Source organism: Talaromyces atroroseus (assembly GCF_001907595.1).
Source record: "Talaromyces atroroseus strain IBT 11181 chromosome Unknown scaffold_22, whole genome shotgun sequence".
Taxonomy (NCBI): Eukaryota; Fungi; Ascomycota; class Eurotiomycetes; order Eurotiales; family Trichocomaceae; genus Talaromyces; species Talaromyces atroroseus.
Window position 1 is genome coordinate 88,315 of NW_017971454.1, and position 26,554 is coordinate 114,868.

General features: G+C 46.8%; 11 protein-coding genes across 11 annotated transcripts, besides 2 other annotated features; 7 read left to right on the plus strand and 4 right to left on the minus strand.

The window, feature by feature from the left end:
* Nucleotides 1-762: 762 nt before the first annotated feature.
* Nucleotides 763-1,469, plus strand: UA08_09450 (hypothetical protein; the record flags this gene model as incomplete). Its single annotated transcript, XM_020265376.1, has 2 exons — nucleotides 763-894; nucleotides 939-1,469. 2 exons carry the CDS (start codon nucleotides 763-765, stop codon nucleotides 1,467-1,469), a joined length of 663 nt encoding a protein of 220 aa, XP_020115403.1.
* Nucleotides 1,470-2,006: 537 nt separating this feature from the next.
* On the minus strand, nucleotides 2,007-2,954 carry UA08_09451 (hypothetical protein; the record flags this gene model as incomplete). The annotated part of the gene is made up of 1 exon (XM_020265377.1): nucleotides 2,007-2,954. One exon carries the CDS (start codon nucleotides 2,952-2,954, stop codon nucleotides 2,007-2,009), a length of 948 nt encoding a protein of 315 aa, XP_020115404.1.
* An 878-nt stretch (nucleotides 2,955-3,832) lies between these two features.
* Nucleotides 3,833-5,248: a repeat region (Identified by RepeatMasker using a combination of RepBase library and repeat library created with RepeatScout).
* A 206-nt stretch (nucleotides 5,249-5,454) lies between these two features.
* On the minus strand, nucleotides 5,455-5,866 carry UA08_09452 (hypothetical protein; the record flags this gene model as incomplete). Its single annotated transcript, XM_020265378.1, has 2 exons — nucleotides 5,455-5,513; nucleotides 5,671-5,866. The coding sequence occupies 2 exons, from the start codon at nucleotides 5,864-5,866 to the stop codon at nucleotides 5,455-5,457; spliced, it is 255 nt and encodes an 84-aa protein (XP_020115405.1).
* Nucleotides 5,867-7,299: 1,433 nt separating this feature from the next.
* Nucleotides 7,300-7,707, minus strand: UA08_09453 (hypothetical protein; the record flags this gene model as incomplete). The annotated part of the gene is made up of 2 exons (XM_020265380.1): nucleotides 7,300-7,653; nucleotides 7,702-7,707. 2 exons carry the CDS (start codon nucleotides 7,705-7,707, stop codon nucleotides 7,300-7,302), a joined length of 360 nt encoding a protein of 119 aa, XP_020115406.1.
* Nucleotides 7,708-8,399: 692 nt separating this feature from the next.
* On the plus strand, nucleotides 8,400-9,042 carry UA08_09454 (hypothetical protein; the record flags this gene model as incomplete). Its single annotated transcript, XM_020265381.1, has 2 exons — nucleotides 8,400-8,662; nucleotides 8,712-9,042. The coding sequence occupies 2 exons, from the start codon at nucleotides 8,400-8,402 to the stop codon at nucleotides 9,040-9,042; spliced, it is 594 nt and encodes a 197-aa protein (XP_020115397.1).
* Nucleotides 9,043-9,311: 269 nt separating this feature from the next.
* Nucleotides 9,312-12,931, plus strand: UA08_09455 (hypothetical protein; the record flags this gene model as incomplete). The annotated part of the gene is made up of 7 exons (XM_020265382.1): nucleotides 9,312-9,986; nucleotides 10,035-10,257; nucleotides 10,312-11,220; nucleotides 11,264-11,318; nucleotides 11,372-11,398; nucleotides 11,444-12,032; nucleotides 12,710-12,931. The coding sequence occupies 7 exons, from the start codon at nucleotides 9,312-9,314 to the stop codon at nucleotides 12,929-12,931; spliced, it is 2,700 nt and encodes an 899-aa protein (XP_020115398.1).
* A 507-nt stretch (nucleotides 12,932-13,438) lies between these two features.
* UA08_09456 (hypothetical protein) lies at nucleotides 13,439-14,609 on the plus strand (the record flags this gene model as incomplete). Its single annotated transcript, XM_020265383.1, has 4 exons — nucleotides 13,439-13,531; nucleotides 13,583-14,233; nucleotides 14,285-14,306; nucleotides 14,416-14,609. 4 exons carry the CDS (start codon nucleotides 13,439-13,441, stop codon nucleotides 14,607-14,609), a joined length of 960 nt encoding a protein of 319 aa, XP_020115426.1.
* Nucleotides 14,610-16,136: 1,527 nt separating this feature from the next.
* Nucleotides 16,137-17,367, plus strand: UA08_09457 (hypothetical protein; the record flags this gene model as incomplete). Its single annotated transcript, XM_020265384.1, has 7 exons — nucleotides 16,137-16,283; nucleotides 16,331-16,449; nucleotides 16,618-16,747; nucleotides 16,821-16,873; nucleotides 16,923-16,990; nucleotides 17,043-17,073; nucleotides 17,127-17,367. The coding sequence occupies 7 exons, from the start codon at nucleotides 16,137-16,139 to the stop codon at nucleotides 17,365-17,367; spliced, it is 789 nt and encodes a 262-aa protein (XP_020115425.1).
* A 457-nt stretch (nucleotides 17,368-17,824) lies between these two features.
* UA08_09458 (hypothetical protein) lies at nucleotides 17,825-20,058 on the minus strand (the record flags this gene model as incomplete). The annotated part of the gene is made up of 3 exons (XM_020265385.1): nucleotides 17,825-19,311; nucleotides 19,364-19,936; nucleotides 19,992-20,058. 3 exons carry the CDS (start codon nucleotides 20,056-20,058, stop codon nucleotides 17,825-17,827), a joined length of 2,127 nt encoding a protein of 708 aa, XP_020115424.1.
* Nucleotides 20,059-21,094: 1,036 nt separating this feature from the next.
* UA08_09459 (hypothetical protein) lies at nucleotides 21,095-21,754 on the plus strand (the record flags this gene model as incomplete). The annotated part of the gene is made up of 1 exon (XM_020265386.1): nucleotides 21,095-21,754. The coding sequence occupies one exon, from the start codon at nucleotides 21,095-21,097 to the stop codon at nucleotides 21,752-21,754; it is 660 nt and encodes a 219-aa protein (XP_020115423.1).
* Nucleotides 21,755-22,518: 764 nt separating this feature from the next.
* Nucleotides 22,519-22,603: a repeat region (Identified by RepeatMasker using a combination of RepBase library and repeat library created with RepeatScout).
* A 390-nt stretch (nucleotides 22,604-22,993) lies between these two features.
* On the plus strand, nucleotides 22,994-26,407 carry UA08_09460 (hypothetical protein; the record flags this gene model as incomplete). The annotated part of the gene is made up of 6 exons (XM_020265387.1): nucleotides 22,994-23,516; nucleotides 23,588-23,799; nucleotides 24,052-24,445; nucleotides 24,558-24,769; nucleotides 24,815-24,905; nucleotides 25,119-26,407. The coding sequence occupies 6 exons, from the start codon at nucleotides 22,994-22,996 to the stop codon at nucleotides 26,405-26,407; spliced, it is 2,721 nt and encodes a 906-aa protein (XP_020115422.1).
* Nucleotides 26,408-26,554: the final 147 nt, after the last annotated feature.

Genomic DNA, 26,554 nt, shown 5'->3' on the forward strand with positions numbered 1-26,554 from the left:
GGCGGCATTTCCCCCAATTACTATGAATGCGGTATCGGGCCGGAACTGGTCAATCAGATCGGCTGAACTTCCTCCATCGAAAGTAACTGGTGAAAGTCGTCGTACTAGAAGTTCAGGGGCAAGTTGCTCGAAACCAGCGCGAAGTCCGCGTCTAACACGAGGCAAAAGTAGCTCTGCAAAACGAAGATGGAAGTGGGGTTCATCTTTTATCGCAGCAGGAGGAGATGTGAAGGGGTCTGGTCGAATTAATTTTGAGTTTAATATGGTTCCATATCGTTGGATAATCGTCAAGTAATTGAAGTCCGGCCAAGGAAGTATGCTAGTGATGTCATCCGCACCATATCGAGGATTTGTTGTATTGCGAGATGGAGCAGTACCACCCACAGGAATCGCTGGTAAAGCGATGGAAAGAAACTGCAGTAGAGTTTGGCTCATTTTTTGGTTTTCATAGGATATACCAAGAGCAATCCGAACTTCCAGCAAGCAAATGCCGTGGTTGCGCAAGAGGGTACGCGCACTTCAGGGCCTATTTGGGCTCCGCTGATCCAGATTAGCCATGGAATCATGTGATTAGGCACCAAAAAAGACAACCAGGCGGCCCCGCCTAGTGGAGTCACCTTTTTAGGCTAGTGGTAATGCTTATGGGATAGTTAGTTATCCACGTGACCTATTCATCATTATGTAATCGCCATGACGGCATTGCTCGAGCGAAAACCAAGCCAACAGTAAATAAACCTTGGCTCAACACAAACTCATATCACAATGCACCTAAGAAAGCATCGCTTCTTCGACTTTGATCCATCCAATATACAAATTATCAGGGAGCTTGGGCGCTCTGATGCCTCTTCAATATTTGAGGTAGAGCTTAATGGGGAGAAGTACGCGATGAAACTCGTAAGTCTGGGATGCCACTTCCGTGATTCTTGCTCACATTCCAGTTTCACGACAACGGCGACCCTGGATATACGAAAAAGGGCCGAGATCTGAATCGGTTTCGCTGTGAGTTGAATGCGTACAATAACCTTGAAAAATTCGGTGTCTGTGAGCTCGGTTTCGTTCCATACTTCTATGGCCACATCGACCGAGTCGACCCAGTCGCGTTTCAGCCAGCTCTCCGCCATTTCGCACACGACAAGTTCAAACCCAGGGCTATAATACTCGAGTATCTTCCAAATGCAGAGAAACTGGATTGCGAGAACTATTCGGATGCCCGCTACCGCAATGCAATACATGGTATGAAACAAATACACAAGGCTCTCGTTCACCACCAAGATATATACCCCAAAAATGTGCTTGTGGTCCCGGGACAGCCAGAGAGAGTGGTTTGGGTCGATTTTGATGTTGCAACAACCTTTTCCAGCATGGGAAACCGTGAGCAGGCCTACTGTGAATATGAGGATGAGCTTGTATCGAGTTTTGGAGAAGCTCTGGTTCGTTCGCTTAATTTTATCTTGGCCAGCGGGTACTGACATTTCTACGTTCAGAGAGAGGACCAAAGGCAGGGGCTTCCCCGAAATACGAAGTACTATTGAACCCTCTAACCACGCTGTAAAAGTTCTTTCAGCCAAAATGATACGTTTCAGTGACATAATAAAGTTCACAGCATCGCTTTCCATCACGAGATATAGCTATGCAGATGAAGGCCGTCAAGACTGTCATTCAACCCACCGAATAGGGATGGAAAGGAGAAGCCAGAACACTTGTGGCGGTTTGAGGAACCATATTCCGAATAATATGAGTTCGGACGTGCCCACTGCGGCGATTCAAATTCCAAAACTTTCTGTACAAGTTGTTTATAATTGATACCTGGAAATGGAGCTGTCGGCCTGGGTGAAAGCAGATCATTTGACTGCATCTTCTTTGCGAGAGCCCCGTACAAGATTGAGCTGCACTCATAGCCACATCCTCGAACGCCATTTAAGAGATCTTTGTGTATCTGGTGAAGCCGATAGATCAAGTTATCGATAGCCTCCTCTCTGCACTTATTTATCGCTCCTGCAATTCAATCAGAGACAAACCAGTTTTAGAGACCATATACCCTTACTTATGACTTGATCAGGGATTGGGAGTCCCAAGCCGCTGATCCAACCATTACTCCGTGACATAGCAATCGATGTTGCGTACTCGAACTGAGTAGAGAGCTGGAAAACCCAGGAAATCCACAACCACAGAATTAACTCTCGAGAATATGTTTTTGGAATCTCTCCCTCCAGAGCGTCGATCCATGTAGTTGCCCAAATATATACAGCCTCCTTGCATTCATAGTAGTCAGCTATGACAGCAACTTTAGCGAGCATCTCAAGTGTTAGCTTTCGCGGTATATGGTATTGTTGTCCATGGATGGCGCGAAGGAGAATTAAGACTGCCTCAATATCCCAACTCTCCGCAGTAATCTCGACCGAGCTCGGCGCTAGACATGCGACGCTTTCTTTCCAACCACCGGTGAGCATTTTTCTGAAAACCGGGGACGCGAGTTTTAAGTGCTTTGCAGATACTTGGATCCTGAAGCGACTCCTGTCCGGTGAGTCAACAGGCTGTTCGATTGGTCCTTCTTCAGGAACATGCTCTTCGGCAGGAACATTCTCCTCAGCAGGAACAGGTTCATCGGCAGGAATAGGTTCATCAGCAGGAGTAGGTTCATCAACAGGAACAGGTTCATCCACAGGAACGGGTTCATCAACAGGAACAGGCTCTTCTATTGGCGTGGGAATTCGGTCTAATTCAGCCCAAGCATTTTTATGTCCCTTTTTCTTCTTCTTTTTCTCCCGGCGGTTCGGCTTCGGCGTCTCCGTATAGTCTTCGAGACGCTTTATGTCTTCGCTCAGTTCTGAAACAGTATTATACAACCCATGGGCAATCATATCCTCGCTCCCTTCCGCGAATGCAGTATCCACATTCAGCAACACTATTATCACTTCGCCGTCTGGATCGATAACGTGAGTTGGCGGATCCATGGTGCTGTTTCTGGCACTAGGAGTCTTTCTAAGCGAGAGAATAGAAGCCTTGAATGTGAAATGCCAGGATATGAATATCGGTCGGGCCTGTTATTTAAGTTTCGATTTCCTTATCCATACAGTGCGGACGTGGCAGTCGCTGATTAGCGTCATATTGACAGCACTCGCATAACTACGTGGTCATTAATTCATCTGCACCGAAACTCAGGTCGTGTATGACATTGACTGGCTCGGCAACTTGTGTTGGACCATTACTAGGATGCCGCATGAACAAGGGTAAGATACCACCCATACACACCCACCCCATCAAAGACCAAAATGGGGTTGTTGCGGGTTGGCATGAGTACTGCATGTCGACGTGGCCAGCACACATAGGTTATTGCTGAGCTATGTGACCAGGTATGCCCAATCAGAGGCCTCCGATCTAGGCGCTTGTACGCCATTAAAATCAGGCACTAACCCGCTCCATACATCATATTTTCCATGTTATTTCCGACGGTCGTCGCGAAACAAACGCGGCTCCTTATGCGTTTGGTATGGGCTGCACAAGGTTCATGTTGAGGACCGGCCTAAAAATCTCGCGTTCGGGTACTTGAAGTACAGGCATTATCCGATGTCTGATAGAGCAGTTATTTGCGAGGAAGTGGAAGGTTGATCCATTGGCGAGTCCGAGCTTAACGGGGCATTGTTTTCGGCCGTTATACTGTATTTTCTGATTTTGAACTTTCTTTGATTTCTATTCCCGTGGAGTAAAAAAAAAAATCCAAAGCGTTGCTCACTCAACTGGCATAATTGGAGTATAGAAGTGACGAATAGGAAAAGTAAAGGCAATAGTAGATATGCAGGGCTTCATAAAAAAATCAAAAGAGCGACTCATAATTGTTTGACCACTCGCGAATATCTTCAACGAAACGACGCGCCACTCCCTCCATCACACCGCGTTCAGTGAAGAAGCTTGGGTTTTGATCTTTGTCTATTTGCATAAGATCAAAGCCATTTGCTAATGCCATCTTGCAAGCATTATCGACATGGGCTTTCATCTCCTAAGAAGCCACCCTTGATTTATGCCAAGTAGCATACTCTTCCACTGCTACATCTAGTGGGAGATCCGGAATGACTATAGGGTCACGAGGGCCGGAACTTGAATACGGCAATAGGGGTGGTGTAGCAGCCGGGGTAGCCATCGTAGAAACCTGTGGTGATTGTCCCGGTAGGAAATTGATATGAATAGGCGGGCAAGGTGAGTCAGTGGATGAGTTTCTATTGGTATTTTGTCGTCCTAGAGATTGTTCGTCTTCTGCATAGAGTTGTCGCCGGATATCATCTGGAACATCACCATGAGTTTCGAGACGAAGGCGTTTTTTCTGCACCATATCAACGAGGCGTTTTAGGTGATGTGTCTTTAGTCTATAATGTTTTTTGCCATGAGGGTCCTGCCAGCAATACCCCTCTGCGTTCTTGCACGGTGGTCCAGAGCAACGCATTTTGTTATATACATCCCGCCAAGGTGAATAATGACCAGAATCCTGTTCAGCATCGATTTGAGCATCGCGTTCGGTAAGCATGGCGTTTGTAACTGATCGTGTGTTCCGCTTTTCACCATTCCTTGATGATGCTGATTCGTTGTCATCTGCTAAGTAATTAACACAAACGTCAAGTTTGAGTCTTTTGCCTTTCCGAAAAAGTTCGCTCCAACTCAGGATATGCCTCTCGATATTTGTCCAGTCAATATCTGTACCTTCAAATTCTTGGTGAAGCTTTGGTGAACGATCATTCAGCACAGAGGCTATTATCGTAGTGTAATCTAACCGAACCCGTCGGTTAGTGAATGCCCTTCGGCGTTTTACGTCCTCAACCTTCTTCTTTAGAACTTTTTGCCAGTATACGCTAGGCGCGAGGACTAGATCCGGTTCTGTAACTCTGGTGACTGGACGGTTACTGTTATTCAGAGTAACCTTCCAATCAATCAGGTAATGAATATAGATTGGTGGTTGTTCGTTGTATATCGTTTCCTTATCCCACAAAGCAAAAGGGACGAAGCATAATTGAACTGATTGTGGTTCATGTGGAGAACATGTTCGTTCAACATATGTGTGGCGACAAGGACTACGCATGCGCGGAGTGGACGTTTGGCTGACATTACCAGGGGTGCATACAAAACGTTGCTATCCCATGAATCATGGAGCTGAGGTGATTCGTTTTCGGCATAGCCGGGAGTGTAACTCATAGTCTCGGTACGAAAAGTGCTGCTGATAAACCTAATATTAGCGTTCCCGTATGTTAGCTGTAACCATCGACTAGTTGCATGAAGGCTGCAGCTAACAGGCCAAGAAGAATTACTAGTAGCTGCATGAATGATGCACTTCTCTCCACCAGTACTCCGTACTCGAGAGTACTAGCTGGCTTGCGTATAGAGAGATCTTGCCTAAAAGGCCAGTATGATGTTGTATTGAGAACATAGCATGCTTCCAACCTGCCCGATTGCTGGTAGGAGGCACGCCTAGACAGACACGTGTTCAGATATGGAGTGGAATCTTCTAGAATTGGTACACTGTTTACCTGTATTATAAAATAAAACATGTTACAATACTGTCATGCGTAACTTTCAGATTAACGTTATTACTGAGCTAAACCGTATATAGACTAGCGTGTCTCCGGTCCCGTCTATAATGCAGAGTGATGTTAATTTGATTGTCAAGCTGGTTATGCAACTTACTGTAACTTCCAATAGACATTCTCTTGTGAATAGAAGCATCACCCAGACTGACGCAGATGTCACGTTCCGAACGATAGATCTGAATCTCCCTAGGAAGCATCATTTGAGCCTGGTCAATGGTGTCACTGAAACTTTCATCGTCCAGCTGCTTTAGGGTCGTCAGGTGGTTTGCTAGGGAAATAGCGAGCTTGGGCATAGTCAGTGGGCGTAAAATATGGAATGAGGAGTGATTATGTACCTCATATGAATCCATTGCTCTCTGTGTACATCTGTCCAACACCAAGATCTTCATTGACCAAGGTCTTTGCAAGTTATATACTACCTAGCTTTCCCAATTTGGGTCTCCTGAACGGGGACAGTTATTTGTGGACCTAGCAATTGGTGTGAACCGAGGTGCACCCGTTCCGGTCCCGACGCATTGCCACTGTGTTTTATCTTGAATATATAGTCTATGGTGAGTTCCGTTTCTTGTTTTATTCTCTCGCGAACAATTCTTTCGATCCATGAACTCGATCGCATTGTTTACAACTACCAAGCCTCAAGTCAGAATGCAATCAGGAATCAACATGAGAAGCCTTTACATCATGGCTCTAATGAGCTGTGTGATACTCTTTTCTATGGTGGAATGGGTACATTGGCTTTTTCAAGGTAAGGTCTAGTTACAGATGCTCCTGCTGTTCTCACTCTCACCCATCAAGTAGCTCAGTGACGCGATCCCACGTACCGGCTCATTCATCGACACTCTTTTCTCCTCGGAAACAATCGACGTGTCAATTTATACGACTCTCACGGCGTTCGGACTTTATTGGTGGTGGTTGGCATTATTTGTGATTATAGCGTTGTGGGTAGGGGAACCAATCGGGTCGTGACAAAGGCATTACTTGTTCCAGCCAATTGGCGTCCCATGGTTCTCGATGGCACTAGACCCTCTAGTAAATTAGAAAAGTTGAAGCTATCTCCATCACGGATAAAATAAATTTCAAGAAAGAGCATTGTATAACACTAAGGCCTATAAGTGTACTTCCTTAGATAGGAAAGCACTCTGAAATGTGAGAAGCCTAATACCCACAAGATCTCTCATTTTACAGCCAATATTGCCTAAAATGACAGTACCTGGGCACCGTATTCTGTATCCTGATGGTTGACCAAAGAAATTCGCTGGAGCTCAGCCCCTCCCGTCAAGTTAATGTCCCATGCATTCATTTACTCCTCTAAGGGAATCCTCTTTGGTCGATGTGTAACGTTGGCTAGTCGGCGAAGCGGTGAGCTACGGAGACTACACAATATGCGTGGCAGTTCTATTCACTTGATGAGCATCACTGCAAGAAATGTAATCGTACCAAATGCAAGGTAAATACAGGCCAACATAAACAATTCCTCCTGCCTAAGATTGCCAACTTGTCATCATAGCGTTTGCACATATTTGATTGAACCACAAACACCATAATCGTCAAGATCAGAAGAGGCACAACCAGACATGTGGAAGCCAGGGTCCTTCCTTGACACGGACTTTCCGGACACCCCCAAAACAGCATTTGCAGAAAGAAGGTTCATAAAACGGCTTTCTTCAAGTAGTATCACCGTAAGAACTACGTATTTCTCGCATAAAATATTGAATAAAAACGGAACCTAACGGGATGCAATCTCGAACTTCTCTTCAACCCATGACTCATCCGTCAATACACACGTAACATTTCGAAGCTGTCTCATCTGAAATCGCAAGCGTAGCGTAAGTAGTTCGTTTGCACGGATTTGTGCTGCGTACTGGGACTCAGCTACTGTCATTCCTTCCTGAAGTGCGCGGTATTTTCTCTGCAATCCATTCAGATGGTGCTCCAGTCTCTGTCTCTCAGTTTGCTCTTTTATCGATTGTTGACGTAGGAAAGCGAGCTCCCCTTCAGCCTTGCTTGAACGCGATAGCAGACGAGAGATATTCCCATGAGAATGGTTGGTCTCTTCCGAGGAAGCCGGGTCCTCTGTGTCCTTTCGAAGGTATTAGTCTTAGGCTTTACCACATGGAGGTATACTTACGACCATAATGACGAGATGGTAGGTGATAATCCGCTTTGGCTAGGTCTACTTGGAGGCTACAACTAAATCTTTATGGGGAGCTCAAGTAGCGGTCGCTTTATTATCGGGAGGCGCATGTGACTGAGCTGGTCTGAATCGATTGTGATATGGACGTCGTGAATCAAGCTTGAGCGAACCGCTTTGAACCAACCGTGACTAGTCGTTTCCAAGCCAGTATGCGCTTCGAGGCTTTACTTCAGCTATGACTAGACCGGTTTGGATCAATGGAGATGAAATCGATCCGGGTCGGTGTACCGTCCTATACTGAATGAGACTGATTCAATTTGGATGTTGCTAGACCGGACCATTTTCGGTTTCGGTCAACGCAATCAAATTGTTTTGGATCACTGAACCGGTTTTGACTAATTATGGACTGTGCACCGTTCCGAGTCAGTGACGGATTTGAATCGTTCAAATTGGATGTAACATGACCAAGCTCATTTGAGGAAAGGTACCATAGGTTACGGAACGGTCCGCGTGAAATATAACCCAATCCTAATGTCAACGGACCCTTGCTATAAATCCCGCGGTCCAATCAGATCACAATTGGCAGTAGACCCCTTAGTGAGGTTTCTCGTGCATCTGTTACCAGAATATCTAAATAGTGTAGAGTCTTCCCACTCACTCCTGAGTCTAATTGCAAACCACTTTCAAACAAGATGGCGAACGAATTAGATGACTGGCTTAATGCGTATAATTTTGACAACGATTATATGCCAGTGGGTGTAACGAACGAACCCAGTGCCAACCTTCAAAACCAAGTACATCAAACATCAACAGGTGCGCCATGGGTTGGAAACGCACCGGCCCCGGTGGCAGGGATGTATCCCAATGGAAGTCAGGAGGAAGAACCATTTGATGAAACTGAGACGGAGAGCAGCCTGCTGGAGGAGCGTGTCCGATCTCTCGAAGAAAGCTTGAGGTAAGCCGAGCATCTTTCATATACGAACTGACCAGCTCACTATCATCAGCAAATATCGGAAAGCCACTGTTCGAATGAGCGAGAAAGTTAAGGAGTTGCCATCCGAGGGCACGTTGAAAAATCTACAAGTCAAACAGGGCGAAATTTCCAAGAATATCAAGGACCTACAGTCCAAAATTACCGAGATCTACGCCAGAGATTTGCAACATACGCAGCTATCTGGAAAGGTTGATAATCTGCAGGCTTGGGCTATCGACATGAAGGGTACTCTGGACAAGGCCGTCAATGCAATGAAGTCTATGCGGGCCGAGAACGAAAACACCACTGCGTCACATCGCCAAAGGAACAACCAGCGAATTCGTCGGAGTAGGGTAGTGTGAAAATTTGATTCCCGTAACTGTTGATGATTTCCTATGTATACGTGTTCTGACACCGGTTTGGAGACTGTACGTAGACATAGTTGATTACATGAATGCTAGCTTAATTTCATTCAGTTTTCATTTGTAAAGTTTCGATATGGGAAATCCCTATTTTAATCCTAGTGCTAGTGCAGAGACGGCATACGAACTTGGGTCTAAATTAAGACCAGCCATATAAAGGAATTGGTCCCAACGTCGAATATCATGTCAATCAATACGCAACGAACAAAATGCGCCGCATTCGAAGCGGTCGCTGGTTGGACGTTGCCACCATCGGCGCAAGTGGATATGCCGTTCTAGAGAGCGCTTGTCTCAAATACCTAGTGGAAGGGTTGCCAAATCCAAACAAGCAATACCCTCAATTATGGGCCTTTCTGGGCTCTGCACAGAAGAAAGAACACCTGCGCGATCTATTCCCAGGCAGCGCTTTGACGCGAGCGGATTCAGGTACCATTCGACTACGAAGCGACGAAGCTACTGCAGCCAGTGACACACCAATTCTCTTCGCCGATGGTGATCCATGGAACGCTTCCGTTTTACCTGGCTCAACTCTCAGCAGGGGAGACCGGCGTTACGATTTTGAATACCATGTAGGCGGTCCCACAGATGTCATTCACGGCTTGTATTCGAGGGTACTATTCTTATTCGCCGATGTCGTTTGTATTTTTGCCGAGGATGTCCCGAGGGGCACAGATCTCACAGCGCTCACAAAGCATTGTTCAGCTGATGGCCTGCCACTTTGTGCTCGTCCCCACCTAATTATTGTTACATGTGGATCTTGCCCTACGTGGTGCGCTACAGGTGGTTCCGCACTGCGTTCCGAAGCGTTCTCCGCTGTCACTATTTTGCCGAGCGAAAGCACTCAGGGCAATCTCAAGGAACTGTTAGCGAACCGCTCGCGAGAGGTACGTCAGCTGCGTATGCAGGTCATTGGACAACTATCTGGGGTGCAGCTGCAGGGTTTTCTCCGATCAGCGATAGCGTGCTTGGCGACGACCCACAATTATACGTACAACTTTGTTCGTGCGTCTCGCACACAGGGCATACCAGTAGACATTGGAGATAGCATTAGTGATTTTTATCGAAGGTGTATGGACGTAAAGCTTCCTGATTTGGATGCTGCTCGCTTCATCGCCTCTGCTCTGATGATGGATCACTACTCACCGGAGATGCCGTGTGAGTTTTTTTTCTTTGTTCTCTCCTACCGCACAAACTCACTTTTGAGACTAGTGATGGATCCAAGGCTAGTGTTCCAGACTTTATATCGCCCTACGATACTTGCCACGGATCCTTTCCCACCGCATACTCTAGTCGACATGATTGAGTCTGAAATGGCCGCTGAGCTTCCTCGTCTTGGTACTTCTACTTCGCTGGACCGACGGAAAAAATTGATGACGGCCCAAAAGGGTCTATACTCGGCATTAAAGTCCAACCGCATATGTCTCTATTGTCTGGTCCAGGTGGCACAGCATTTCCCGCCATGTGATCATGCGCTGTGTGATCTTTGCGCCCAGAGATTTGGAAGCGTCTCGGTCAACACGGAATACCAGTTTACGCTGGACCAATGTTACTTCTGTTGCGATAGCACTTCGATGATTATCGACGTCCTGCCTCCCACCATGGACCCCAGTATACTGGCCATTGACGGAGGGGGTGTTCGGGGGATGATGCCTATTCAATGGCTGATTCTCATCCAGGAATATCTGGATGAATGTCCCCTTCAAGACGTGTTCGATTTGGACGTGAGCACTAGCTCCGGTGGTTTAACGGATTTCGGCCTCCGAGTTTTGAAATTGCCCATTCAAAAGTGTGCAGTGATCTTCAATCGCCTCGCCCGATGTTTGTTTGAAAAGCGCCGGCGTCCCGCTTTTCCATGGTTACCTTCATTTATTCTGGGCCGCCCTCGCCAATGGTACTCCTGGTGGCGACATGATAGCTGCTATGACGGTTTAGTCTTCGATGATATCCTACAACAACTATATGGCAAGCAAACTCTACTTCATAGCCACTGCTGTGATTCATCCGGATCCATTAAGTCTGGACCAAAGTTTGGAGTAGTGGCAACAAGCATCGGAACAAAAACGGAGACGGTGATGCTGGGAAATTTCAATGCTGCTACTGGCACATCTGAGGACTGCGGTATGTCTGTTTTCTGCCACGCTTCCCCTCGCTAATGGTTCAGGCTATCGACTCATTCGACCTAAGAATATTAACCATGAGCTTGAAGTATGGAAAGCGTGAGTTCTCCGTCTCTGACGACGTAATGAAATCATGCTGAGGCCGGATATAGGGGTCGCGCAACTGCCGCGGTGCCTGGGTAAGCCCTCCGTGAGAAAGTAGAAACTAGGCTCATATCGTTTAGCATGTTTTCTCCAGTCGACACCCCAGCGGGTACTTTCCAAGATGGAGGTTTGACGGACAATTTTGCTGGAGGGATCGCTCGTCGCGCAAGTCGAACCATCTGGCCAAACTGTCGCGAGCCGGCAAGGTTGCTTTCTTTAGGTACAGGTAGTCGTCCACTGTCGGCCAATGACGGCTTCCCTCACTTCCGAAATTCGATTGTCGACGGATTTTTCCGTCGCGCTCTCAACGCCTGGATGTCGTCTTTGGATGGGGAAACCAAATGGCGCGAGATGAAGAGCCAACTGGACGAGTCAATCGCCGGAAATTTTCGCCGTCTAAATGTGCCTTTGGAAGAAACGTCGTCCGCATTGGATGATCCTGCGATGATGGACCATTATCGGGACCTGGTCATACGCCACCCTGGAAGCGCACGTATGGCAAAGGAAGCTACTGTGGATTTGATTACGGCGCGTTTCTTTTTCGAACTCGACTCGGTCCCCCAACTCCACTATGTTCCGTTCTGGTGTCATGGAGCGATTCGGTGCAAGGGACAAGTCGGTCCACTTCTGGCGGCGCTGCAGCAGCTAGTCCCGGATCCACTTGAGTTCGTAAGTGATGCTCACCGTCTTGGACCGGTCCGTGTTGGGAGGGACATCTGCCCGTCTTGTAACCGCTTCTGTTGGCCGGTTTCGTTGCGCTGTCACGATCCCACCCAGTGTATTCAAGTCTACATCAAATCTGGTCGTTACGGTAAATGGAGGATTAACTCATTTCCATCCACCCCTATCAAGTTGATCAAAAGACAACAACTGGATTCCCCTTTTGGAAAAGCTGATCATGGCCGCCCCGTCCGAAGTCCCTGTCCTGCATGTGATGCCAGTCGGTTGCCCTTTCGAGGTAGGCGCCGGAGACGTAACTCCAATCTCACTGCGGAACAAAGACGAAAGAGGGTTTGTGTGCGCTAAGTTCAGATGATATATTTCGTCTTGATTCCCTGTTTCCTCCATTATCTGTTCCTTAAAACAATCGGTTCATTTTCATTCATACGATGGTCCTTCACATCCACGATCGCCGAGTCCGCACCAAGTACGAAAAGAGAAAACGAACCCTGCTGAAAAAAGCTATGGGAGTTCTTCACTTTCTGCCATGTAGATTTTCACATCTTCATGGTGAATGGTACAGAGGTCACTGTCATCACTGTAGGCAACTATGGGCTAACTACAGAAGGATTGATTGTATGGCTCCAGTTTGACCATGGTCCCTAACAATACTAACATTGCCATAGGGAAATGGATTCACTGTTGAAAGACTCAACGTAGAGGATCTCGAGCGGACTTACGGCCGGACTACTGCCGCATCTCGCGGAAATCACATCAGCTCCGAACTCGACGTGGAAGACTCCGCGGATGATCTGAATACGAAATATTCAACAGATGGAACTGATCTGGAGGATCTCACGGAAGAGAACAACATCTGGGATATTGTCGTCCCTGAACCACCTACCTAAACTCAGGTACATTTTACTTAAGAAGGATCCGTCGTCACTTTGAATTTGAAAAATGGACTTTTTGCTGGAATTCTCTGTTCGTTTGTGTGTATTTAATTTTAAGAATGACACCTCTAGGTGGCGTTGACATCAGCCAAGTATATTCATTGACTGTTGGGTGCATTGCCATCTTCCTACTTACATTTCGCCTATCTCACACCGTCTTCAATTATCTGTACCCCAGGTTGGGCATTTATTGCATCATCTCAGTCTTCCACGGCCACGCAGCCGTCTCTCAGTCGTGCTTCCCAGGAACTGGTCTCGTATCGCTCTTGTGGCGATATACCTCGGTGGCACTGTAGCAAGTAACGTGGTTCATGTTTCAACCCTCAAGGATGCCAGTTCCCGGGCAGCTAAGCTCTGTATTGCAAATGTCATTCCTCTGATGGTGTGCAGTCATGAGGTCGGAGCTCATCTCTTTGGGATGTCTCTTGACTTGTTTCATGGCGTTCACCGATTGTTGGAATCATGGCCTTTCTTCAAGGCCTTGCCCACGGGGCGTATGAGGTAGCCTCGTCTCCGGTACAATTTCGTGACAGCACAGTCGTGTATGGGCTTTCTGTATGTTCTCGATCCCATTCTACAATGCTTTACGAAACTCATAAAATACAGGCATCAATTATCTTCGCGTCGCTCATGTTGTCATCTATCTTCAAGGCACGTGTCTACGAGCTTTTTACACATTCACATCGTGTCTGTGCCTTAGGTCTAATATTCGCAACTTGGAGGCACATTTACAACAAGTCAGCACTATCTATATGGTGCATCGCCGCTGCCGCTGCTGTATATGCCGCTACTTTCTTGATTCAGGTCTTACGGATAGCAGTCCGCAATCTAGCATTTTCCAGAGGTGCAGAATGTTTGATCAATTACCAGGGGAATAATTTAGAGGTCATTGTGTTTCCAGCTCGCCCATGGACGGTGCGAGCTGGAGAGAGAGTCAATCTCAGTATCCCTAGTGCAGGGCTGATGTCTGCCTTTAAAATGCACCCTTTTGTGATTACGCGGTGGGATAACAATGAGTTGGGGGAAATGGAATCATTCACGCTGCTCGTGAAACCGTGTTCAGGATTCACCAACAAGCTGAAGATGTTATCTAGCACTCGTCATAGGGCCTGGATTGACGGTCCATACGGGCCGGACCGAGGAATGCGCACACCTATATCTGACTATGGTCATATCTTCATGGTTGCAACAGGAATTGGTATTGGGGCTCAAACCCCTTACATCAAACAGCTCTTAGAGGGCTATCGGCGCGGAGTTGTACGGACTCAAAAAATATTTTTAATATGGCAGATGGACTTCGAAGGTTAGTCCGAGAACTACAAGTTGCTCGGTATGTGGCGGATTACGATGATGTACAGGATTGGCTACAAGAGCTCGTCTCGCAGGACAGCGGATATGTGAGTCACCTTAGCTAAGCTCGTGCGGCAATTTGCTGATAGCATATGAGCATTTTCGAGTACGCATATTCGATCCTTCTCTACGGTCGTCTCAAGATTCACATGACGTTGGTCAGCACGAGTTGATCAAAATTTGGGGTGGAAATGTTGATTGGCGAGAGGAACCGAGAGAGGAAGTGCAAAAGCAGGTGGGCAATATGTTGATTACAGGTACAGCCGAGTTCCCATCCAAGTAATGAATAGCTGACATTATGTAGTGTCTGCGAAATCGGGGGTGATGTTTTCCGTAGACTGGCTCGAAAACATCGATCGGTGGACTTGTTGGAGTTGGAGTTCCAGCCGTGGGAGTGGAAGCGTAGCTTTTGGTCGTATTTTTAGTATTCTACTGATCTAGAAGGGAACCCTATGAAACGGATCATCTGAGGTAGAAATGATGGATTGGCGATTTCATTACTGAAAAGCGGATCAAAATCACGGCGTTCTTTGCTGCTCTATAGCATATACTTGAAATCAATAGCCCCAGATCTCGCTCCTAACCAGATACACAACATGTTGTATACCTAGTAGACGAACATGACCAACCAGCATCGAATGAAAACTTGGCATACGCAATGGGGTATCACCGTAATAGACCGCAAACATGTATCTGTGGCGGGTCGTGATTGCCTATCGAAGTTGCTGAGGTTGGGATGATCGGAGGTAATAAAGAAATGGCCGGGGTCGTCACTCCTGGCAGATCGCTGATTAAGATCAGTAGCAAGTCGAGATTTCACAGACGCGCATCGACTTGAAATGGGGCACCGAAGAGAAGCTCAATTTGTACTCGATAGAAGATGCGTCACCACCATCTTTACGGTCGTCTTTTCTTGTGGCACTCTTGAAGTGACATGCATAATCTGCGATTGGTAATGGACAGATCTCGGTTCTTTCGTTCCAAGGCACTAATTCGGAGAGCGATTTTCCGTAGGGTTTGCCCAGACGGAACAGCAGCGGACTGTTCAGATTCAATGGCGTTCAACTCTATCCGCTCGAATAGGACTGACAAGCTAATGTGAGCAGACATGAGGGTGATAGTTCAAGGTATAGACGTCCAAGAACAGAGCGTGTTTTTAAAGATTCATCGTAATCGACCATTGTGGTACGGGTTCCCATCTCGTTACGGTTCCCGTTTGGTGCCGGGTATTTGGGAAACCAGAAACGAAATGCTTTCGGTATATATTGTCGTCCGCTCTTAATTGTGAGACTTTGATAACTACTTTCAAACATGGCGCCAATCCTACACTTGCACGCCGCCCCGCTGAGAGCAGAAACCCAGATTGTCGTTCAGACCCGGTACATGATTATGCTCGAAGAATGTGATCGAAGAATCCCGCTCAGTCACAAGACTCTAGCAGCGGTCGCACAATGGATGCTTTTAGCAGGATACTTAGTTATTCCCGGCACGTTCACTTCACTTCAACGATCCAACTTGCTGACCGGGGCGTCGGCCAGAATCGTTCACATAGTGAGAAACCCTCCACTGGTAGCGATTGCCTGCATCTTTTTTGCTTTTGGGACAGCTGTATTGCTCTGGCTCGCGTGGAGATGGCGGTTCAACTACATTTGGCTCTCTCAATTGTTCCGGTCGGTAGCCTATGCCGTTTTGAAAACCACAGCGGTCCATATCCAGATAAAAGAGTTGTGCTTCATGAATGAATTCCAAGACCGATCAAATATAAAACAGGGCAACACCATGACATCTCCTACGGTTAACAACATGCATGATGGCTCAAGACAAGGGCCCAACTATCCTCATTGTGATGTGGACGACCACTTCAATTGCAACACTATTCGTCGCTGCAAGGTTGTTCACACGAATCAGAATCTTAAGGAATATTGGCCTCGATGATTACTTAATTGCATCGTCCATGGTAAGGATCCCAATTTTCGTCATTCAGTTGTGAACTAACACCATTAGGTGATTGGCCTTCTATTTGTCAGTCTTGCAACAGCCGCTGTCACAGCAGGTGATGGCAAGCATGTTTCTGCGCTGTCACGTTACCGTTTCGAAAGAGCAGCGATGTTAAACACGGCGGCGTATGCTCCGGGTATCGTATCCTTTGTTCTGCCCAAGTTAGGGGTTGTGGCCCTTTTGTGTCGGATTTTTAACCCGACTCGGTGCTGGAGAATCTTCCTATGGGCTTTCGTGGGTGGAAGTGGGTTGGTTATTTGTGGATGCATTATCATACTTTATGCTCAATGCAGCCCAATGAGAGCCATGTGGACTTCCGGCCTAGGAAATTGCTGGAGTCCAAGTGTCGTGGTGGACTATTCTATATTCGCAGGAGGTATTTCGACGCTACTCTACCTACCTACCCTGAAATCAAGTCTGACTGTGGGTAGCGCTCTCGGCATTTCTGGACATCTTCCTTGCAATCTATCCTGCAATAATACTGTGGAATCTCCAGATGCCGATCAGGAGAAAAGGCCTGCTCCTCATTGCCTTCGCTTTAGGATCCTGGTAGGTCTCATGGGTGTTATCTAAGAAAATTTATGCTCATCCGTACAAGTGCTGCTATTGTGGCTGTTGTCAAATGTACCCATATTCCAGGACTAGCAGACGAATCCGACCCAACATGTGAGTAGCAACCACACTCATCACACATCACATGACTGATCTTGAAATACAGATAGTACATCAGAACTCGTCATCTGGACTAAGTACTTTCTTCAGCTCGCCTCGTGGCACAAGTAGTGTTTCTAACTGAGCCTAGTGTCGAGTCGAATTCAATCATCATCGCCGCCTGTATTCCCACTTGCATCCCTCTTCTCGAGAAGTTATTTTACAAAAGAGGTGCCAACGGCTTCCATAATCAGCAGGTTGCGTATAATCCTAAACCACCGCGGCCACAGAACAAGGAATTCTTGTTCCAGGCATCCAGGCACGCTGTGGATACTGAAATGGAAGTGTCCAGAATTCGAAGAACTGATGAGATTATCATTGCCATTGAATAGATTCTTAGATAAGTGGACGATACTGTGAAGTGAGGAATCTACAGGCAGATCGTCAAAATTGTATTGTCTTTCCCTTGTCATGATAGAATAGAGTAATAGATGAGCATACCACAGGAACGAAGGTGGTGAATGATACTTTCTGCGTCCCGACGTGCTACTACTGGAAAACCTTTAAATCGATCAAGAGTAGAGCGATTTTGGGGCATCCTCTGCTGCAGATGACTCGAACCCGGGTGATAGTAGCACCGGTAGAGTAATCGTTAGTTCGCCGGCTCCAGGAGAGTTTCACCTCTGTCACGATCCAAGTCTTATTCTGAAGCGTGATCTTTAATCTAGCAGACCACAAGTACTGAATTCCGCACGTAAAATGAGTCCAATTCAATTTCAATCTATGTAACATTCTACAGTATAAACGTTTTCATACCACAAGCTGAGTGCAATCAATCCGGCGCGATGCCTACTTATGCAGAACAAGCTGGCTCATCGTGGTTTTAAGCCATTCAATGTCGTCTTTTAGTGTGCGCAGCTCATCTGTGTGCTTTTCGAGATTTTTTGGAACAGATGACCCGTTGCTTGGTAGTTGACGCATCAAAAAATCTGCCAAGCTTTCGTCCTTTTGTCCTCCAAGACTTTCGACTATGATATTGTCGAATGCTTGAGCCCCAGCCACCTGATGCATACTTGCGCGCGCAACATGATAATCCCCTTCCTCGGTAGAAATGCCGGCAACGATTAGGGGCATTTTGGGCTCCCCTTTCTCGTTCAGCCGGCTGATATTCCACTCTTCAGCGGCAACATATGTCAATTTCCATCTCTTTGTCCCGAGGATTCTTCCAATATCTCGGGACGAGATTGTGCGTGGGACTCCTGCTTCTTTGGCAGCCGGGAGGACTTGCTTGCCACCAGCACGTCCACTATTTACTAGAAGACGCGTGCCATCTTCGGCTTCAATGACATACCGGGCGCTGAACGCACCAATCGGTAGATACGCAATGATCTTTTCCTTGTAGCGAGTGAACCCTGGGTCCGCCGTTCCATCAACCGTGCGTGGTTTGATTGGTATTACATATTTGTTCTGGCCGATTTGTCTAGCCTGAAGGGTGCCGTCCATCCTAGGGTTTAACTCTGACCCCACCTCTTTCTTCTCCTGACCTGTACTTGACGACTGATTTGGAAGCCATTCCTCCGGAAGCTGCCATGACACCAGTCTGCCCTTCAAATGGCGCACGAGATTGTCGAATTGCTCTTTTAGGGACTGTCCCAAAAAGTACTTTAACCCACAGTAATGGGCCATAATATCCTCAAGGTCAACAATGTTCAATTGCTCCGGTCGTCCACTGGACACGTTCGACTCAGTTATGGCATTCTCACAGGCTGCTTTCGCAGCCAGGATCTCCTGGACCACAACGTTATCACTGGTGTTTTCAAGGTAGTCCTGCAAGAAGGTGTTCCAGAAGTGTTCTAGGGTAGTGGTGATGCGGGATCTTATTGCAGCCCAGTACTCTCCGCGTTCCAGGTCGTATGTGTAGTCCTCACGAGGCGGCTGATACGCCCATCCCATTGGATAATGACTGACTTCACAAAGTTTCCACAGCAGTACAGGTGCAGTCTTGCGGTTCTCTTGTTTCCAGCAGTTCGTCAGTTGATCAAGTTCGATCACGCCAAATTCTGGGTCATTGTGGATTTCCATGTTCTGCGTTCTGATTTGATCGTTGATTGCATCGAGGTTGTCATACGCTGTTTTCACCTCTTTTGCGAGACTGGGACTGGCTGCGTCTATTGAATCTCCTCTTCGGAAAGCTTCATATAGCCCGATGAGGTCTGCTGTAGCCTTAACGTGGGCTTCTTTGTGATAGTCTTCGAGAAAATCGACCAGACAGCTGTCTCCTTCGTTGAGACCCTTAATCTCTGCTGCCCGATTTCCATGCAACGCTTCATCCACTCCTATAAAAGTGTCAGACGCACCATTCGTATGTGGAGCTGGCTTATCACCTACTGACGAAGGCTTTATGTGCCATCTGTTTCTGATCGGCTTGGGGAAAGCGATCGGGGTGGATGGCTGCCATCAACTGCTTTCCACTAAGGACCAAGCCTTTTGGCGCCCACCGTCTAACCTTTTCCACCGGGTCCTCGGTATCGGACCCAGACAACAGCTTGATCAATCCGAATCGCTCCTGTGGAGTCAAAAAGCTTCTCTGGTTTTCGTCTTCATCCTCATCCGAGTCACCATCGCCGTAAGCGTTAGGGGCGAATCCATCTTCCTCAACTTCATAATCCATAAATCCTTCGCGTGATTCTTGATCCGTCCATTTGGACGGATCGCAGTATTGCTCAATCAATTTGGCAACTTTCTCGGAAGCATGAATATCCTGGCGTCCTGTGGCACTTTCATGTTCATCTGTCGTATCGTTTGTAGGCTTGGTAGTGGGCACGGTGACGGTACTTTGAACTTGATGAGTTTGGGTCAGATCGACATCATTCAGCGTCTTCATGTTATTGACAGTTGGAACGGCTGTGGTAGGATTTGGGGTTCTATCCGGTACCGAATACGGAGCCTTACGTTTTTGTCCTAAGAACTGGTCAGTTATTTGGCTTGCTTTTGTTGCATTATCTGGCCGCTTGACCTCTCTTCTTTGAGGGACGGTTAGGTCCTGCTGTAGTTGCGCCATAGGACCCTTGGACACCCTCCATCGTGAATGCAATCGGATGGGCTTGGACGAGAATGCTTACGAGGAGGAAGGGATATTCATTGATATTTATATTAAAATATTCCGGGTTTAGTGACGTAGGGGTAATCAGGGATTTGGCTTATGTCGCCAAACTCGCATTCCGAAACGGTGACAATAGCATAAAGCTTCTCAATGCTCCTCGTCCAGGTTCTGCCTCCAGCGTCGAAGAGCGGCACGTCTCACCTCTTGCTCGTGCTCTCTTTCAATATCCGCCAATCTCACGTAACGAAAGTACGCTGTCAGTGTCGCGGACCCGACCAGCACCACGACGGTTAGGATCATGGTGAGAAGTGCCATAATAGACTAGTTCCCGTCTTGAGTAGAGTAGATGTTAACTAGTGATCATTTCAGAAACAGTTTGAACCCGGATGAACTTTCTTCCTCACTGGATGCAGTTGCGACACAGGCTGGTGATGTAGCTGCCGTGCCGCATCTGATCAGGGACATGATTCCATATCTAAACCTCCCGATGAATGAACATCATCGTCTGCATTTGCTGCGAGTCGCTCGCCTTCTCGTTCAGGCCTTGGAGACCCCACGGGAGACTGTGATTCGACTGTGTTGGGCAGAGGTGAGGTTTTCCCCTGTCTGAAATGGCTTCTTTTGGCTAACAATTTAGCCAACCCTATAAGGTGCGATCCTTGACGCTATCGACTGTGGGATTTCTCCTACATGAGCGAGGCCCCGAACGGGCCCGTACCGGTTGAATATCTTTCCCGGGTCACGCAGACGGATCCAGTTCTAACCAGTCTGTCTTCAGTTCTGCGATGATATTTCTAGACCGACTTCTAATCGCTTTGCCCTAGGTCGGCTCATGAAACATCTTTCGGCGATGGGCATATTTCGAGAGAGCACACCGGACCTCTATCTTAGCACAAATTTATCCAAAGCACTATCTCTCCCCAATTACGCTGGTGGTTTTACTTGCATGTAGGACTAGCTTACTTCTCCACGGAGTGCTAGTGACTGACGGCTGTGACTGTAGGGCAGAAGGGGCAATGAAAGCGATTTACAAACTTCCGGAATTCTTTCGATCTACTGGATATCGCAACCCGGATGATGCGACTGCCGGTCCTTTTCAGTTCGCCTATGAAACTTCTCAACACTGGTTCCAATGGGTGTCAGATCGTCCGGCAGTATGCCAGCAGTTCAATCACCATATGAGCGCATATCATCAAGGTCGGCCGAGTTGGATGGATCATGAATTTTATCCTGTGGAGAATGACCTTCTCAACCTCGTGAAGCCCGGTCCAAACACTGTCCTCTTGGTAGATATCGGTGGTGGGTTCGGCCATGACCTACAAAAATTTCGTCAAAAGCATCCGTCGGCCCCGGGAAGACTAATTGTGCAAGATAAGGCCGATGTAATTCGACAAGGTCCTATCGAACTGGAAAAGGTCGAGTTCATGGCTCATGACTTCTTTACGGAACAACCTATCAAAGGTCTGAATGAGCTCCTCGTTCCATCGGCACCCACTAACTTTGTACAGGTGCAAGGGCGTACTATCTTCACTCAGTCCTACATGATTGGCCTGATGCAGAATGCCGGCGTATCCTATGACATATCTCGGATGCAATGGCCCCCGGATATAGCAAACTACTCATCAACGAGAACGTTGTCCCTAACCAAAAAGCAGACTAGCAAGTTACCAAGCTAGACTTAATGTTGATGACCCTTGCTTCTGCTCGAGAACGACGAGAAAGCGAATGGCGTCAACTACTTACGGGCGCAGGATTTAAGATTGTCGGTATTTGGAGCCATATCAACGGCGGGGAAAGTTTCATAGAGTGTCAGTTGGCGTAGTAGATCAAACCATCATATCTTTTTAACCATTATTGATAGAATTACACTTTACGACAAGACCCTGAACCTTAATTGCAACTCAACATACGATGTAGACGATGGTAAAACCCGCAACTGCTGACCTTGCTCGTGGTCCATAAAACGAGGAGCGGGACTGTGCCCTTACGCCCTGTAACAGAATTTCTTAACCTCACGTTATGATCCTGTCTCGTATCATCGGTGTTTACAAAGCAATTTCGTTTCTCATTCGATATTAGCATGTGGACCCGTTTGGTGTCCCAAAGGATCCGGAAGAGAAGTAGCGATTGATTGTGATTAGGATAACTTAGGGTTTACACGCGAAGAAAGAAAATAATAACTAAAACCCATCCCTTGAACATCATATCTCTTCTTAGGGTTAGCACATCACATGGTAATGTCACGTGGGTGGACTATACAGCACCAAAAACGGCTTTTTTTTTCCGGCACCAAATAAGCCATACGGCACGAAATGGGATTCTTGACAGCCCCAAACGGACCGTTACCGACTACTACACTAAATGAGAGAGCAGACTGACACCAAACGGGAACCTTGGTGCTAGCGCGAGTTGGTGTCAGTCCGAGTTGGTTAACTCTTTCTTCGGTCCCTGTTTGGTGTCAGTTCAAGTTAGTGTCAATTCAAGTTAGTACCAATTCAAGTTAGTGTCAATTCCGAGTTGGTGTCAGTCCAAGTTGGTATCAGTCCGAGTTGGTTAACTCTTTCTTCGATCCCCGTTTGGTGTCAGTAGCGTTCTCGTTCGTATCAGTAAGCTTTCCGTTTCGTCACAAGTGGTCTCCCGGTGATTGAAACATGGTCAATGCGGAACCATTTCGAACGATATGGCCACCAACTTGGACATAGACTTTACGTTTTTCTGTGTTATTATGCTATACGTTCATTAAAGGCTTAGATGTGTGAGGTAGTTTGCAAATAATAGGTACCAGAGACCATAGTGAAAATTAGTAAATTGTCGCGAAGACCGCGATTGATCAAAGAATATAAAGCATTGGCTAATAATTCTATAATCAACCAACGATTTCTAGCCTATAGCTTCTACGATATCATTTCTTCAGTATGTCTCGAAAGGAGGCTTCCCGCAATACCATCCTTCCCAAGACTCTGAAAGACTTACGTCCTACAAAGGACATCCCAAAACCCCCTCCTGGTACTGAAAAACAATCCAGCCCGGATGACCTGTTATGGAAGGAGGAGGATCCCTCTATGAAATACCTCTTGTCTCATAAGTTCAATCAAGCGGGCCCAGGATGGATTGGTTTCGAAAATTGTCAAGGACTCCGCACGGTCTTTGTCAAAGTCGTCAAGGCCACGAGGCACCAAAAACTTCATTTCCACAAAACCGATCAGGCCAACCTGATCAACTTGCAAGAAGTATTTCATTCAAAGGAGTTCACCTATCTGATTTATGACTTTGATCGCTGCGATCTACCATTGTCTATGGTCCATGCTAGTCCAAATGTTCAATTTACCGAAGTTGATATCGCTATAGTCTGTCGCCAAGTCCTCACAGGTCTTCAATATATCCATGAAAAACTCAAGATCAGCCATGGGTCTATAAAACTTTCAGATCTGCTGCTAGGTCAGTCAGGACAGGTCAAAATAGGTATGGTGCCCAATTGACTCAGGATGATGAGAGCTGACCATGTCTAGCCAATATCGGACAAAGCATGCTCCAAGGCAAGACTTTAGAGCACAAAAGAGAAGACCTAAAAGGACTTGCGCTGGTTCTAATTCATTTAAAAAATCCACACACGATTTTGGAAGATGGGAGAACACATGTTAACAACCCAAGAGACGTGTCGCGTGAAGCTTACGAGTTCATCGACATGACAAAGAGCGCCACCTATCGAGAACTGTTTCAAGTAAGTTTGTCCTAGGGAAGGCGAACCTTGGCTAACGAAATGCAAGTGCGATTTTCTCCTGAAAGCCCCTCCCGAACCGGCAGCGTGGTGTTTGAAGCCTCATAACCTGACTGCTTTTCCGTTTGGTGAACGCTGGTACTTTATGCACGAGGAATGCAGGGATTGGTCGAAATTGAAAACAAATTGAAGCCATAGGGCTCCACCATTAGACTTTGCAATATAAATAGATATAACCTGCGTCTACTTCGAGAGAAATTTCTACACATTGTCATCATGGATACTAGCTCATCAGATTTAGCCACATATTTTCGTGGATTCGCCAAATTACATCTAGGTCACATTGTCAGTGATACCTACAATGAGAAGAACGTGCGTCAATATCTTCGCCTCTTCAAAACCGGTCAATATTCACGTGAAGATCCATTGCATACGATTGCGGTAACCATAGTGTCGGAGACCCTAGTTAGAGCGGTCTCACAACATGGCATTGATGCGAGCACACTGTACGATCCACGGACGCCACCGCTTCTCACTCTCGAGCAAGATATTCAATTGCCGTGCCTCCAAGGGCGAGACCTTCTGGAAGCTGCTAAACGCTCCCTGGGTTTTGGTGAGAAGTGGTGGGTCGTTCGTCTCTACTCAGCTGGTAGGTTCGATTTACTGATGACTGAAAACATACTTACGCCGGCGCTCAGATATTCCACCGCACCTCAGGCGGTACTTAAATTACAGCTATCCGGTGTCATACCGGTCTGCAGATTCTGAGATTCTTCAGTCCTTGTGGTCACAAGATAACCGAAGTGTCATGGACTGGAAGGCAAAAACCGGCACAAGTTATACGTATGTCAGACGCGTCTACGAGAACCGCGATTTGCGATATGCGATTGGCGCATTGCTTCCATACACGGGGCTATGGGATTCATTCACACTCCGCAAGTTAGATTATGTGATAGGCTCACATAGCCTTGAGGTAATATTCGAAGATACAGTCCTTACATTGGCTAACGCACATTAGGAGATGGCACACTATCTACAGAAGATCTATAAACAATGGTCAATTCTTGAAGCACCCGTCGTCGAATCGGCCTCCGTCGATCTGATTGAGGGTATGATGCCTTCATATTCCACTAATGACCGGAGTCAAATTCGATCATTAATGGACGATGGCACTTTGTTTCCACGACTGACGAACGACTCTGAGCGAGTTAGGGTCAGGGATCACTTCTTAGCTGTGAAAGGAAGGATCTTATCTTTAAAGCTTTTTTTCTCTGACGCCTCGCTCATCAAGCGAATTGCACAGCCACTGTGGCAATTTTCAGGCAAGGATTCAGAGAGAACGCTACGTCAAGCATTACTTGGCTCGTGGAACCAAATACCCGGCGAGGACGTAACAATTCAGGATACTGAATTCTACTTCGATAAGATCTCCCTTAACAGGGTGGTTTCCGAATTAGAACACCGGCACGCTGCCTGGATATCATACTTGCAACTCTGGATGTCTGCCTTCCGGCATTTCATCGATCCGCGACGAGGAAAAGAGGGCGAAGAGCCTGGCGTACAGCCCTTGTTGGATATCCAAGGGAAAGCAGATTTTGAGTTTGTGGCTAATAAATTGGGATTCAACAAGCGATTTCCACGTTCCACAAGATACCCTGTTTTTCAGTACATATCCAGAACATTAACGAACAACGGTTCAGTGGAGTCTGAGAGAGTGAGCAATGTCAGAGATAGATTTGTTCAGACCTTCCCAGAATCCCAGGACTTCAGTCGCGCAAGGGATATATCTCACGAATGGAGCACTAATATTGACGACCAAAAATCCACATTCCGAGCCGGGAGACCAGAAGTCGAGGAATTTCGAAAATTACGGCAGTACTTTTATTTTAAAATCGTCGGTAATGATGATGGATCGCCCAAGTCATACCCGACAGCTATTGCTGTTATGAGAGAGATATTCTTCGACTTTTTTGGAAGATTTTGGCTGGAATCAATTTCAAGTCCTGTAGAGATGGAGCATCATCCGGCTGTCTCACCATCTATTTATTCAGTCAGTACTGAATTGGCTGAACCGGCTCCTCTACTCATGGAAAGCAATGGAGTCACAGCTGTTAATGAGGTCTCAAGGTTGGCAACGCAAGCCTTAGTACCGATGAACGATGTGAGTTTGGAATCGGCGCCGCCAAAAGCAGCAGGCTTTGAGGACGATGAAAACATAGGTCCACTTGCGGAATTATGCTATATTTCGCACCACCGCGGGAGCCGTGAGATTATCGAAAAGTGGTACCATGACCGTGATCCAGACCTGGTAGTGCTATTTTTATTCGATCGAAGAGCGTTTTATAAGTTCCGACGAAACTCTAACAAGGAGCTCAGCGATCGAATCCACTATTTGGCGCAGGAAAATTACTTTTTCGCAATATGCGATAACGTAAAATCTATACCATACCAAGAGACTGTCGCAGCGCTGTTGAAGTTTAGCCTTTTGTTAGTGGGATCAAAGGATGGTCCTACGAGGACTATAGCTCGTGAAGGAGCGTTGACTTTGAAAGACCTTGAAGAATTTGTTGTTCTTTTTGATCCTAAGACAGGAAAGAGAAGACCTGATTGAGCGGCTCTTACACATGTGAAATACTTACAGATAAACAGCATGCTCTCTCCATCTGTATGCTATGCCCTTTCCATATGCACAACTCTTACATTTGTACAACTCATACATATGTATGCTCTTTCCATATGTATGCTCTTTCCATATGTA